The sequence below is a fragment of the Catharus ustulatus genome, chromosome 7, assembly GCF_009819885.2.
Source record: "Catharus ustulatus isolate bCatUst1 chromosome 7, bCatUst1.pri.v2, whole genome shotgun sequence".
NCBI classification, from domain to species: domain Eukaryota; kingdom Metazoa; phylum Chordata; class Aves; order Passeriformes; family Turdidae; genus Catharus; species Catharus ustulatus.
In genome coordinates this window covers 1260663-1274399 of record NC_046227.1, presented here as the reverse complement: position 1 = coordinate 1274399, position 13737 = coordinate 1260663, and the positions used below count along the sequence as shown (strand labels likewise).

The 13737-nt window shown below is 53.4% G+C and overlaps 1 protein-coding gene across 1 annotated transcript; it reads right to left on the bottom strand.

The window, feature by feature from the left end:
• Nucleotides 1-5784: 5784 nt before the first annotated feature.
• On the bottom strand, nucleotides 5785-12093 carry ARL4C (ADP ribosylation factor like GTPase 4C). Its single transcript, XM_033065048.2, has 2 exons — nucleotides 11315-12093; nucleotides 5785-11156 (listed from the first exon to the last, which is right to left on the bottom strand). The coding sequence occupies exons 1-2, from the start codon at nucleotides 11887-11889 to the stop codon at nucleotides 11069-11071; spliced, it is 663 nt and encodes a 220-aa protein (XP_032920939.1). The 5' UTR covers nucleotides 11890-12093; the 3' UTR covers nucleotides 5785-11068.
• Between the last annotated feature and the right edge of the window lie 1644 nt (nucleotides 12094-13737).

The following is a 13737-nucleotide window of genomic DNA, read 5'->3' as shown; positions in this document are numbered from 1 at the left end:
CTTTCAACCCAAATTATTCTGGGATTTCGTGATTCTGATCTTCTCCTCCTGTCTCATCCTGGGAATGGTTGCCATGGGGTTTTCCTGTGTTTTGGCTGATGTGGTGCTTGATGCTGTATGCATGGATTTGCTCAGTTCTGCCCATAGGAATTCCAGTTTGCATTCCTTCCTCCTCCTCCCAGCCTGCACTAAGATTGTGTCTGATGAGCAGCCTGGCTGGGAAAATGTGATTGGGATTGATTTTGTTGCCTGCAGCCAGTGTGGATTGGAGATTCTGCCACTGTTTTGTTTTTAGACGTCGATTTCCTTGTAATTCTTCCACAGTGAGGACTTGCTGCTTTCCCTCTAAGACATTAGACCTTGCCTGAGCAGTCTGGGCTTAAAACGGAATTTTTCACCCTGTTCTTTTCTCACAGAGCTAGCTGCACCCAGCCCAGCCAAAGCTGGGGGTTTATTCTCTCTTCTTGCTTCCCATTCCTCCTTCTGCAGGGGAAGGGGCTCTCCCATCCCACCTGCTTGGGATGTCCCCCTGGAGCTGCTGCAAATGAGCTCCCATGCCTTGCTAATCCCCAAGGAGCTGAGAGCAGCCTGAAGCAAGGCTCTGTGTCATCAGGTCAGCCTGAAAATCACCTGGAAAACTGACAGGGAATTATTTCTTCTGGGAAAGGTGGGGAAGGAGGGGCCAAGCCTGCAGGGAATGGGATTGAAGGGCCTTGCTGTCTCCATTACACCTTGTGCATGTCCGGAGCTTGTTTGTGAGCAATTAGGGCAGTGTCTTAAGCAGAGCACCATTAAGTAATTAATAGTAATGAAAGGCACGTTATCCATGGATATATGGATGGATATATGGGTTGTTGGGGATGGAGTGAAGAATTCAGGGTTTTCTGCTTTGAAAAGGCACAGATCAATCTCATTTTGAGATGGAGAGAGGGGGAAAAAGAAAATATCTGAGCCTTGTAGAATTCCTTATAGAATTCCTGGGTTATTTTCCCAATCAGACCTGAAGCTGCCAAATTCCTCTCACCCAAAAGGGCACCTTTTAAAGGATTTTCCTTTTCAGAGTTCTGACACACAGAGCAAAGCTCCCAGGCCTTTTCCTGCAGTCAGAAATCTCCTGGTGTTTCGAGTAATAAATCTGTTTATTCAAGCTCTTCTTCTGCCATGAGACTTCTCACAAGTTCTATATTTGCCCTTGCTAGGGCTTTTCTATGAAAAAAAAAACCAAATAAATGTCTTAGGGCTTTTTGGTTTGTGCCAGCACCAGGAGGGTTTTGGAGAGTGAGTTATTACATTGGACCTGGAAGCTGGATTTATTTCTGCTGTGTTCCCAAGGACCAGCCTGTAGGGAAAGGCCAGTCTAGGATCTGCAAGGATCCAAAAGAATACAGCTTTAGGGGGAATTTGGGGACAAAAGTAATTTTAGTGGGGAGTTTTGTGGTTTGTTTTGGGGGGGTGGGGGGGGGGTTTGATGGGGTTTTTGTTTGTTTTTTGGGTCTTTTTCTGTGATTTAGCAATTGCATCCACAATGGATGCAATCCACAGTGGATTGATTAAAGCAAAAGGGAGGACTCAGGAAGATCCCCACGTGAATTAATCCCTCTGGGACAATCAGGAATAACTTTTCAGGGTAGGGCAAAGCCTCAGGAGCAGCAGGGCTGAGGGGAATGAAAGACAAACTCCTTTTGCCTGCTGCTCTCCCTCTCTTTATTATCTACACATAAATTACCCACATTCTTTGCAAGCTGGGTCTTGCCTTGACTGAGGGAGCTCAGACCATCAGAAATGCATCAGTTTTCCTGCACATTTCCTGATACAAGGAGCTCCCGGGGGAAAATGGGATAGGGTTTCTCCTGCTGCCATTTCACAGAGTTTCCTCAGATTCCTGGGTTACCAATACTGGAAATTTCCAGATGTCCCAGCATGGAGAATACCCCCTGTGCCATGCCCAAATTTCATTATATACCTGCAATAATGCAAAATTCCTTCCAAAATTCCCAGTAAAGAGCCAGAGCACGGCCCATCCCAGAAATGTTGCTTCAGCATTATCCAAAAGCCCAAGGTCACTGCTGCTGCCTTCTCATCCCCCCTCACTGTGGCACTTTGCCACCAGCATTTCCATGAAATGGCTCCTTTTTTTGATGAATCCTCGGGTTGTTTTGTGGGTTTTTTTTTGTTGTTGTGGATGGCCAGGGAAGAGCAGCACTGGCTGCTTTCCAAGCAGCTCCATTGCAGATGCCAAGGTTTGCACAGGGGCCTCTCTGCCCCCCTGGTTAATGGATCACCAAGACATGACCTGGCTGAGTCTGCTGGGAACAGGGGCTGGAGAAACACCCACTCCATGGATAACATTCCCACTTCAGGGCTTGGTGGAAATTTGGGGAAACAGACCCCTCCAAAACACAATCTAGCCCCAAAAAATATCCCTGCCACCTCCAGCTGAGAGTCTGGGGGATACCCTGGGTTTCTTATCCCAGAGCAGAAATAATTTCCCAAAAAAAATCTGGGACCAATTAATTCAAATGGGGGCAGGGATAGGTCATAGAGATCTGTGATTGCCCCTATAAACACATCCATGGGGTGGGGAAAAGCTACTGGAGCTAAGGGATAACCCAGCACAGGATGCGGAAAGCTGTGGGCTGGAAATGCCAACCACCAGGAGAAATACAAAACTGTAGAACTGGAAAGGATCTCCAAGATCGTGGAGTCCAAATACTCTGCCCAAACTGCCAAGGTCATCACTAAACCATGTCCTCAAGTGCCACATCCACACCTTAAAGCTCCTCTTCAAGAGGGGCAGAAGGAGCTAAGGGAATACTTGCAATATATCCTTCCCTGTGTGCAATTATATACATTTTATATATATATCTCAATACCAGAACATGGATGAGATATAAACACCCATACATAAATTTACATAAATATATGTAAACCCCCCCCACATTCCAGAACTTCTTTGCCAGGAACTACAAATAAGGAACTCGAATATCTCTGTGCTCTCAGCAGACACAGCCCCACCTTCTCCCTCCCCTCGTCCCCCCTCACTCTCTCCACTATCCAGCCAAAAATAAAGGAGTCTTGAGCACCCAAGTCTCCCATGGTCCACTGGATGATCAACACCAAGCCTTGGTGTTTGCAACACTTCCCCAGGGCTGGGAGCATCCAGAGCCTCCAGTCACATGGTGTGGGATGAGGGTGTTGCTCATGGACCCCAAATCCTCTTCTCCCAGACTTTCCCTCATTCAGAGTTAAGCCAGAGGTTATAAACCCTCAGCCCACAGTGATAAAACTCCAGCAGGATTCTTCTCTTTCTTCCCACCCCCCCCCCAATTCCCCTGATGGGTTTATGGCCCCCTCATGCTCCACATTGTCACACCAGGACTTCCTGGCCAGCAACAATGCTTGGATTTCCCCCACTACATCCCAGCAGTTTCCTGAGACACAAAAAATGCTGATGCTCAGGTGTAATTAATAGCTGTAGCCCTCCCCACCTGCTTTGCCCTCACACAGGGAGAAGGACAGGGCCCCAGGTGGGTTAGTTGCCCTGCAGGAGATTCTGTAGATGATGAAGGACAAATTCTCATCCCTTTGGACTCTTTGCATCCCAGCCCTGTGCTGAAAAATGGGCAGCATCTCCAGAGAGGCCAGGCTGGGTGGGAAGATATCTAGTGCCAGAATCTGCAGAGAAAACTGGCAGAGGATGATTTTATACCACCCTTGCCATCTCATTCCCAGTCTGAGCTACTCTGGAGCTGCTGGAAGTCCCAGAAGGAGCACAGCAGGTCAGTCCTGGGCTGGGCTGAGGCAGCAGAAGTCTCCCCACCTCCCTGGAACCATCAGGTGCTACCCCTTGGCCATTCCTGGGAGAGAAGGTCCTGTCCAGGTGCACAGGCAAGGCTGAAGGATGGGATGGGGAACGACCAAGCACAGGCTCCAAGGAGAAATTTAGGAAGGAATTCCTGTCTGGGAGGGTGGGCAGGCCCTGGCACAGGTGCCCAGAGAAGCTGTGGCTGCCCCTGGATCTCTGGAAGTGTCCAAGGTCAGGTTGGAGCAACCTGGGATGGTGGAAGGTGTCCCTGCACATGGCAGGGGGTGGGATGGGATGAGTTTTGAGGCCTTTCCAACCCAAACCATTCCGGAATTCTGTGATTCTGTGAAGAATGGTGTGTGGGCCATGAGTTGTTACTTTTGGGGTTTATTTCTCCCCAGCACCCACGTCCCCTTGAGCAGCTCCCTCCTCGTGTTTCCCGAGGATGGTTGAGAAGAGCACGGCCCATCCTGGGAGGATGGAATCCAACCTGCAGCACTGCCATTCCCTCTGCAGCCCCTGCACATTGTCACCAGACAGCAAAAGGGTGGGGAAGCTGCCAACGAGCTGGAAGGGCCCCCTTAGTTCCGGAGCACGGGAGGGGCTTTCCAGGGGCTATTTAAACATTAACCAGCACAACAATCACCCTGTGTTTCCAATTCCCACCGACACGCCTGGCCTCCACTTCTGAGTGGGTGGATTGCAAGGTCCTGAGCTGCTCCCAGCCCTGGAGACGTGCCTGGCACGGTGCTGTGGTGGGGACAGGAGTTTCTGTGCCACCCCCTCAGTCTGCAGGGTGCCAAGGCTGCCCACGGGTGTGGGGTCAGGGGTGAGGATAGGTTTCAACTTTCCTCTCACAGCCATCACTTGGAGGGTTTCAGAGAGCTCAGAAATGAAGCCTGAAGTGGCCTGGAGCTGTTGGGAGCTGATGGCAGCATCCCTGATGCAGCTCTGGTGCCCATGGCACAGCAGGAGCACCTGGATCTGCAGGAATCTCCCCGCCCTTCGACCTCTTTTCCCACCAGGGAAGGGACAATCCTGCAGGTTTAGCATCTTCACCTTGGGGATCTGAGAATCACACCAGCCCCAATCTCTTTCTGCATCCTAGGGAGTGGGAAAAAAGCTGGCAATTTCCTTTTATTCCTGTGGAAAAGAAGTCTGCGGCAAGTTGAGTGATGTGACCGAAGTTAGGCAGGAGTATAGAAAACCTGCATTTAGACCCAGCTTTGTGTCCTGCTCTCTTCCTGGCAGCAAAATACTTGAAAGTAATGCCAGGTGGGATCAGGAGCTTTGGGAGTGCCTGTTTCCTTAGTCCCCATCTTTTGGGAATGCTCCAGCACCACAGGATTATGAGAATGAGAGCAGCTCACCCCAACTGCAACATTTGGGCTGAGCAATAAAAATTAAAAATCCATAAAAAACCTTAAAGACCATCCCATTCCACCCCCCTGCCACGGGCAGGGCCACCTTCCCCTATCTCAGGTTGCTCCAAGCCCCATCCAACCTGGCCTGGAACACTTCCAGGGATCCAGGGGCAGCCACAGCCTGTCTGGGCAACCCATGCCTCACCACCCTTTTGTTATTTATTTACTGTATTTATTAATAAATATACTTAATAAAATAATTAAAATTCCTATCTATTCTATCATTCACGGCAATAAATAAGGATGACTAATAATAAATGAGAAGAATCTAATCTGTGGGCTGATGAAGAGCTCTCTGCCCTTCTCACAAATTCCCATCGTGCTTCCAGCATTTTGGGAAGCTGTGGGATGCCACCAGCCAGGGCTGTCAGGGAGGGAGGACAGGGGGTCATGGGACACGTGGGATTCCTTCTGGTCACCTGAGGGGTGTCCAGGCTCTATAACTCACCTTCCAGCAGTGTTTTAATGTCGTTGCTGGAGAGTTGGATGGACTTTGTGAGCTTTCCTCCCTGAAATCTCCCATGAATGTCTGAGGGAAGCAAATACAGGCTAAGCTGAAATACACAAAATGGTTTATTAGAGCAAATATTCTCAGGCTGAGCTCTCCATATTCAAACATCCTCGTGCTACAATGTCTCAATTTTGCTCTGCCAGGCTGGCACGAGGCTTTTTTTGCATGATGTGTGTGCAAAGTGCTTAAAGTAACTCACAGCAGCGGCCTTTTGCTGCTCACACAAAAAGTTCTGCTCATTTGGGGACAATTCCCATTGAAGAAGTTCCAGGATGGTGTTGCCTGAAACAAAGCAAACAACATTTGAATCTCTGTGGGATTTTTTCTTTCTTCTGGTAGCGGTTTCTAGCCTGTTATAAAGCGATGGCCATCCTCAGCCCATCCCAAAATTTGGCCAGAAGCACCTGGTGCTGTGCAATAGCTGCCAGTGCACTACACCGCACTCCAAGCATCCAGTGCCCTCCGGATTGCATTAACCAGGATGATCCTTTTAAAGATTCTTGCTTGGGAAGCAAATCCCATTTGAAATAAAGCAGAGGGATTTAGCTTAACGAGGCAAAGCCAGGGAAGAGAGGCAGAAGGACCTGTGTGGCTGATACAGCATGAGGCAGGGCAGAACCTGCAGCAGAGGGGCTCCTGTGGTGGAGATGTCAGAAAGCTGAGTGCATGGAAAAGTGGGATACAGCAAGCTAGCGAGGCTCCCTTGTCCATGGGAATGCTTGGAGATCACTCAGCAGCCTTTCCTGGTGGCTTCAGAGAGAGGGGGTCTGTCAGGGACCAGCAGAGCCACTACACTGGTAGCTCATCTCTGCTTATTCCTGCCCTGTCCCCACCTCCCGCTGCTCCCAGCCCCGATCCATCCTCTTGGAATGCTCCAGGTCCTCCTCAGATGATGCAGCCCACAACCCAGCTGCTCCCTCGCTGTTTCTGCTCCCGGCCAGCCCCGTGCAGGGGCAGCATCCTTGGGGCCCCTGTTCCACCAGGGTTCCCAGACATCACGCCGGGGACTGTCCCTCGCTGTTCGGGGAGGTGGCACAGCCCCATCCATCAGGGCCAGCAAGGTCAGCAGCCCCTTGTGCGATGTTCTCATGACAACCAGCCCAAACGCCGCCTCCCCGCTGCTGACAGAAGCAATCCGGCCAGCAGGACAGGCTGCTGCGAGGAGGATGTCCGTCCTTGCCGCTGGAAGCACAAGGAGCTCCGCTGGCCACAGGGCACAGCCCCTCCCGCCCCTTCCCGCAAGCGCTGGGAGAAATCCCAGCTCGACCCCTCCACGGCGCTGTGGGAGGGGGCAGATCCAGCTGCAGAGTCACACACACTCGGTCACAGCCTCTCAAAGCCACAGCCCGAACCCCGGCAGCTTCCCCATCACAGGGGAAGGGATGGCTCCCCCTTTAAACCAGGAGGAAAGCCACCCCCAGCTCCATGTGGTGCCCAAGGGACCAAAGTCCAGCTCCCCTGGCACACAGACAAGCCCAAGGACACAATGTCAGAGTCCACACATCCAGGCCAGCTGTAAAACCCCCAGCAATCAGCTTCTGCCAGGTGGGATCGGTGAGGACAAGTCCCTTCAGGCCAAGGAACGTGCAGGCACTGCAGCATCCACTGATGGGCTTTCAGATCCATGAAACCAGGAGGAGCACACGGTGTCCCATGGACAGTGGGCCAGAGGATGGTCAGAGGCATCTCCAGGAGCATGGGACCACGTGGCAGAGGGACAGGAGCCCGTCAGTGATGCTCTGTGTGAGGAAGGAGCCCGTGGGGAACTGCACCTTCCAGAGGCTCTGCGCAGGGTCAGCAATCCACAACTCAATCCTGGAATGCCACAGTCCAGCTCAGCTCAAAGGGATTTCTGAGCCTTGATAGCAGCTCAGCAGCTGCAGTGCTGGATAAGCCTTTAAGTTCAAAGAACCATGGAATCTCCTGAGCTGGAACGGATCCACAAGGATCCAGTCCAACACCACCGGCCCTGCACAGACACTCCAGCAATCCCACCCTGGGCATCCCTGGGAGCACCGTCCAAATGCCCCTTGGGCTGTGGCAGCCTCGGGGCCGTGCCCATTCCCTGGAGAGCCTGGGCAGTGCCCAGCACCCTCTGGGGGAAGAACCTTTCCCTGATCTCCAGCCTGACTCTGCCTGACACAGCTCCAGCCGCTCCCTGGGGTCCTGTCACCCCTCAGAGCCCCCTCATCCCTGATCCTGCAGAGCAGACACCACATCCCCTCACCCAGGCACTGCACACCCCACAAACCTTGGGCAGGGTGAGAACACCCCAAGCCCTTTCAAGTCTCACTTTCACAAGTCAGGCTCATCACTTCCCCTATAGCTGCCTCATCATCGTTTTAAAAAAACAAAAAACAACAAAAGAAAGAAAAAGTCGTTTGCCACCCAGTTCCACCGCTCCCCTCCGAAATGTCACTCTGGGTTTCCTGTGTCAGCAGCCACCCAGGAGCAGAGGCAGCCTCGAGCTCAGTCTGCAGCATCCTGTTCCCCAGTGGTGTTTTAACCCCTGCAGACCTGGCTCTCTGCCACCAACACCGCTTGCCCGAGGCCACCCATTTAAAAAAAGCCACGCTGAGCAAAAATGGAAACTTTCTCCGTGTGTGATCGCCCCCCATAACATGGATTTAAAATCAGAGGAGGTGGTGGAACAAAACCCTCCCCACCAAAAAGAATCCACCTTACTCACAGACAGCAGCAGAGATGCAGAGACATTAAGTGACCTGCAAAAGAGCTCAGATTTCATTAACCAGCAAATTATGGATGTCCCCCATGTCCTAGTGGGCTGCCACGTGACAGACCCGTGACACTGGATCCTCGGCAGGTCACTTCTCTGTCCCCTTTTCTCCTCTCCTTGGGGAGGCAGCAGGAACCTCCTTCAAATCGCACAAAATGCAGTGCTGATATTGAGAAATGAGCAGAACACTGGGGTTTGGTTGTTGTTTTTTTTTTTTTTTTATCAGGCCCTTTCATTGTATAAATAATTTATTTCAGTTCACAGCATTATGTCTGCACCTTAAAAAAAACAAAAACCAGAAAAAGAAAAAAAGGAGACGGGAGGAACAGAGACTGACGGACAATGGCGAGGGCAGGACACGGGATATCGCGGATGGGAACACGGCAAACGGACCTGGGGGAATGAGACCTGCCAAAAAAATGCCCCCAGGTCATTCATAATCTGAGAAGATGCACAACCTTGCAAAGAGCCCAGACAGTTCCCTTTGGGAGCTGCTCTGCTGAAGCCCCTCTTCTTGCAGCCCACCGAGGGTGACGCTCGTCTTCACACAGGGTGGGGGGGAAACGGGATGGTGGAGGAACGTTATGGAAACACCATGGAAGCCAGGAGCTACTCGTTGGAAAAGTCTTTTTTAATTATTGCAGAAAGCAGAGTGGCTGGCAAGGGCACGGGCTCAGCGTCCCACCTGGCTCAGCCGAACCTTCCAGTGCTCTGCCATCTCTCCAAGGGGCTGCTCAGCTGGGTGGAACAAGCTCCCAGGACGGACCCAGCTCTGTAAAAGCAGCCTTTCCTTTAGCATTGATCAGCCAGGAGGTAAAAAAACCCACCACTAACAACCTGCACGTGTCACTCCTAAAACCTGATCCCTCTGGAGCTGCTGGGGTCAGCACAGCTTTTACATTTCAAACAGGTCGCTCTCCCCAATAAAGGGTTAATACATGTGGCTTCTGTGGCATCAAAAAATAAATAATTCTTCTCTCTCTCTCTTTCTCTCTTTTGACTGCAAGTACCGAAGTGCTGGAGGTGAAGACAAAGCAGGGAAACCCGAGGAAGCGGGAAGAGCCACCTGAATGGATGGGACCAGCCCACACAAATCGGGAACTCAAACCCCGCAAGAGAAGAAACAACTCGGCTGCAACATTTGTTCCCCTAACAAACCCCCCTCCCCCGCCCCCAAAAAATGCTGTGTGGAAGGTGCTCGTCACTGCAAGGGGAGGATCAACTCCCCGAAAACCCGAAGGGCATTTTGCTTTTGTCTGCTTGGTGCTTTCCCCTTGGCTGCTCAGGGAAGGGGTTTGCAAATGGAAAAGCTGGTGTAAAATCACCAGAAAATCCTGCCTGCCTGCCTCCAAATTCAGGATATTTGGCCCCTGAGGGCTGCCTGCTTCAGCTCTGTGGGAAGCCAGGACCCCGGAGAGCCGGATCCCAGGCTGAAACACAGACAGCAAGTGGATTTTGGTCCCCAGCCCCATGCAGGTACCAAAATGTTCCCCTGCAGGAGGAGGTGGCCAGGCTCGACCCTGCCCGGGCGCTCAGGCTGCTCTGCAGGCAGAGCTTGCCCAGGTGGCTACTGGGGGAAGTGAGGGGCTTTTAATCAGGTTTAAATATTTATTAAAAACCTACCACAACCCCTCCGTGTCTCTTCCCCCCCTGCCATCTTCCCTTTCCAGCAGAGATTTTTCTGCAGACTCTGGCCATATCTGTCTGTCCGTCCATCCATCCGTCCTGCCCTACCACGACCCGCCCCCCCCCTTCCCCCCGACTTGGCCTCCTGCCCCACTGCAGAGCAGCACAGCGGCCAGAACCCCAAACTCTGCCTTTTTGGGGGTTTTATTAAGCGACTCCTAGTTTGGATCACCTCCAAAGCCTCACCTGGGAGCACCCTGTGCACGGGACCAATGCACACCTGCGGGGGGCTTGGCTTTGCTGCAGGAGGTGACAGCACCCAGCCTTTGAGAAACGGGGGTCCTGCACAAACCCCCAACGCTTCCAGCAGTGTTCACCCCAAACTCCTGGGTTTTTTTTTTCCTTTTTTCACCCTTTTTTTTGAGCCAAGAGCTTAAAGCTCTGCACCACTCAGCAGCTGCTCAGCACCCCAGTGTCGCATCCTCCCCCCCAACCCAAAGGCTGCCTGTCCTTGCTCTGCACCCTAAAACACCAAGGGTGGGTGGATGTCCCCTTACCCATCACACCCACCCCTCCAAGACATTTTCTGCTGGTCCAACCCCCCCTCCAAGCTTTCAACACCCCTTCCCACCGCCGCCCGCGGGGGAGGGATCCAGGGATGCGGGGATGCAGGAAAGCCCCCTCCCCGCTGACCTTGCCGAGCCACGGTGCATCCCCACCCTCCGCAGCATCGACCCCCCCCCGCCCCAAAATGCATGTGGGGGGCTGGCATCGATACGCCAGATGCCCCCAAATGCCCACGTTAAAGATCCAAAAGCACGCTGGGCTCCGCTCGAACGCACTCCAACAAGGTCCTGCCCTGCTGGTTCCCCAGCACACAAAGGCTCGGTGGTCCCGGAGGATGGAGAGGGGGGATTCATCCCATTTTTCCATGTTTCCAGCCCAAAGGAGTCCGGATCAGACCCTCAGGAGCACGGGGTGGTGGGAGAGGGGAGCTCCGGGATCTGGGCTCGGCTGGCGGGAGCCGCTTTGTTATCACCACTATTGTCTGTCCTTTGGGGAAGGAGGGAAAAAATGAAGAGGAAGGGGGAAAAAAAAAAAAAAGAAAGAAAAAAAGAACTATTAAACCCAAAAGAATCGCTTTGGTTCTGTCTCCCCCTCGGTTCCTTTGTCTGCTCCCCCATCCCTCCCCGCCTCGGCTGGGCTTCTACCGCTTCTTCTTCTGCTTGAGGGACTTCCTGCGCTTGAGGATCATCTCGTAGAGCTTGTCCATGCCCTCCGTCAGCCCCTCGCCGATGATGGCGCAGGCGGGCTGGATGTGGTAGGTGGTGGAAGGGGTCAGCTCGTGGAGGGCCAGCTGCTTCTCGATCTCGGCCACTGGCAGCGATTTGGGCAGGTCCTGCTTGTTGGCGATGACCAGCAGCGGGGTGCCCTGGTTCTCCGCGAACTTGGTCACCTTGTGCAGCTCCGTTTTGGCTTCCTCCAGCCGGTCCACGTCCACTGAGTCCACCACGTAGATGATGCCATCGGTGCAGCGGCTGTAGGACTTCCAGAGCGGGCGCAGCTTCTCCTGGCCGCCCACGTCCCAGAAGTGGCAGCTGATGCCCTTGGCCGTCCCGTTGCTGAGCCGGATCTTCTCGGTGTTGAAGCCGATGGTGGGCACGGTGTTGACGAACTCGTTGAACTTGAGGCGGTAGAGCACCGTGGTCTTGCCCGCCGAATCCAGGCCCAGCATGACGATGTGCAGGGACTGGAAGGCGGAGATGTTGGAGGAGATGTTCCCCATGGCCACGGCTCCCGGCCGCGCTCACAGCCCCGCGCCCATCCCCGCGCCGCCGGCCCGCAGCGGGGGCACGGCTCGGGGCGGCGGAGGGAGCCGGGATCGGGGCTCTGGGATCGGGGATATGGGATCAGGGATATGGGATCAGGGATCGGGAACACGCAGCGCGGCTCCACGCGGCGGCAGCGCGCCGGGACTGCCGACCCCCGCCCCGCCCGGCAGGAGGAGGAGGAGGAGGAGGGAAAGGAGGAGGAGGAAGAGAAAGAGGAGGAGAGAAGGAGGAGGAGGAGGGGCCGCGCCGCCGCCTTCCTCCCGCTCCGCCCCGCGTCCTGCCCGGATCTCCCCTGCCTGCACCGCCCGTGCCTGCACTTCGCTTCACCTGGCCCTGCCTGAGCTTCTGCTCCTCGGGGACCCTCGGGACCGCCACCCCCTGTGTGCTGGAAGCTTGGTTATCCTTGTATTTGTCATCGTAACCGACCGCAGCAAGGAATAAAAAAACACCTTAAAAATCGCAGCCAAGCCAAGGTGTGGCTGCTCCATTCCTGGAAGTGCCCAAGGCCAGGTTGGACGGGGCTTGGAGCAACCTGGGCTAGTGGAAGGTGTTCCTGCTCGTGGCAGGGAGTGGAACAAGGATGTTTTTTCAGGCCCCTTCCAACCCAAACCATTGTGGGATTCCGGGATTATTCATTGCACGTGAGGCACCAGGAGGGACTTTGCACTGCACCAGAAGGTGCTCAGGCACAGCTCTTCAGGGACGCCTGGCACCAGCGATGATTCGAGCTGGAAAGCAGCAGAGCAATGTGGAGCATCTGTGTCCCCTGCAGCTGCCACAGCGTCCCAAAGCAGGGAGATGCCACGAGGGGAAAACTTCACCTGTGCTGGATCCAGGGCAGGGCTGGCACTCATGCTGATCGCTGCAGTTAATGCCTTTGGGATCTCACATTTTGTAAAGGTTGGGAGTGCCCTGTTAAAGCTCCCTAGGTCTCCATGGCTGGACAGCCGAGCCGTGGAACTTGTGTCCCATTAAAGACCTACCTCCAACTAAAGATCCAGTTCCATCCCCCTGCCATGGGCAAGGACATCTTCTGCTACCCCAGGCTGCTCCAAGCCCTGTCCAACCTGATCTTGCACACTTCCAGGCAGCCACAGCTTCTCCGGGCAAAACCTGAGCTGGAGCTGCTGCTCTTATTTCTGCTCTCCCTCCCGAGCCAAAAAGCAGCAGCAGGTTGCTACAATATTACCCATTGCCTCTTTTGTGAAATAAATATCGACTCTGTGTGATAGAAAGCCAGAAAGCCCCAGAGAAAGAAATGCTCTGCAGAAGATAGATACTGCTTTTAATTTAAGATGCTTTCACCCCTCAGCGTGCGGTGAGGATTTGTCGGGCTGGAGTGGGATCATTCCTCACATTCATATTTCATCCCGAGGATGCGTGTGGAGGCTTTGTGCGGAGATAAGGCTACTTACTAACACATGCCATCATTAAAAACTGAGGCAGCTTGCTTTTGCAGCCCTCAGAGGTGACACTGGGCACAGTTTTGTGGAAATCACCCTGTGGTGACAGCGGGAAAAGAGCAGGGAACTCCGTGCCCAGCATCATGCAGGTGGGAGAAACATGAGTGATGCGGCACTGCCAATCCACAGTCGAGGCACAGGCACTGGATGGGCTGGAATATGGAAATATTTTGTGCAGCAGGGCTGTCCTAGACTGATCTTTGAGCAGTCAAGCTTTACTCTGCCACCACACCAAAGAAATGGGGTTCTGAGAAGGCGTGGAGAAAGCTCTAAGTGATCACCTGACTGCAGGACCCGGAGCATTAAAGAAGAATTTTTAAATGCCAGAAACAGAATAAT

What these genes read in the sequence shown, in the direction of transcription:
- ARL4C (XM_033065048.2), bottom strand. Translation starts at nt 11,889, where the DNA reads ATGGGGAACATCTCCTCCAACATCTCCGCCTTCCAGTCCCTGCACATC. An exon ending in CTCAAGCAGAAGAAGAAGCG is followed by an intron (nt 11,157 to 11,314) that starts GTAGAAGCCCAG and finishes CCTTCCCCAAAG; the next exon opens with GACAGACAATAGTGGTGATA.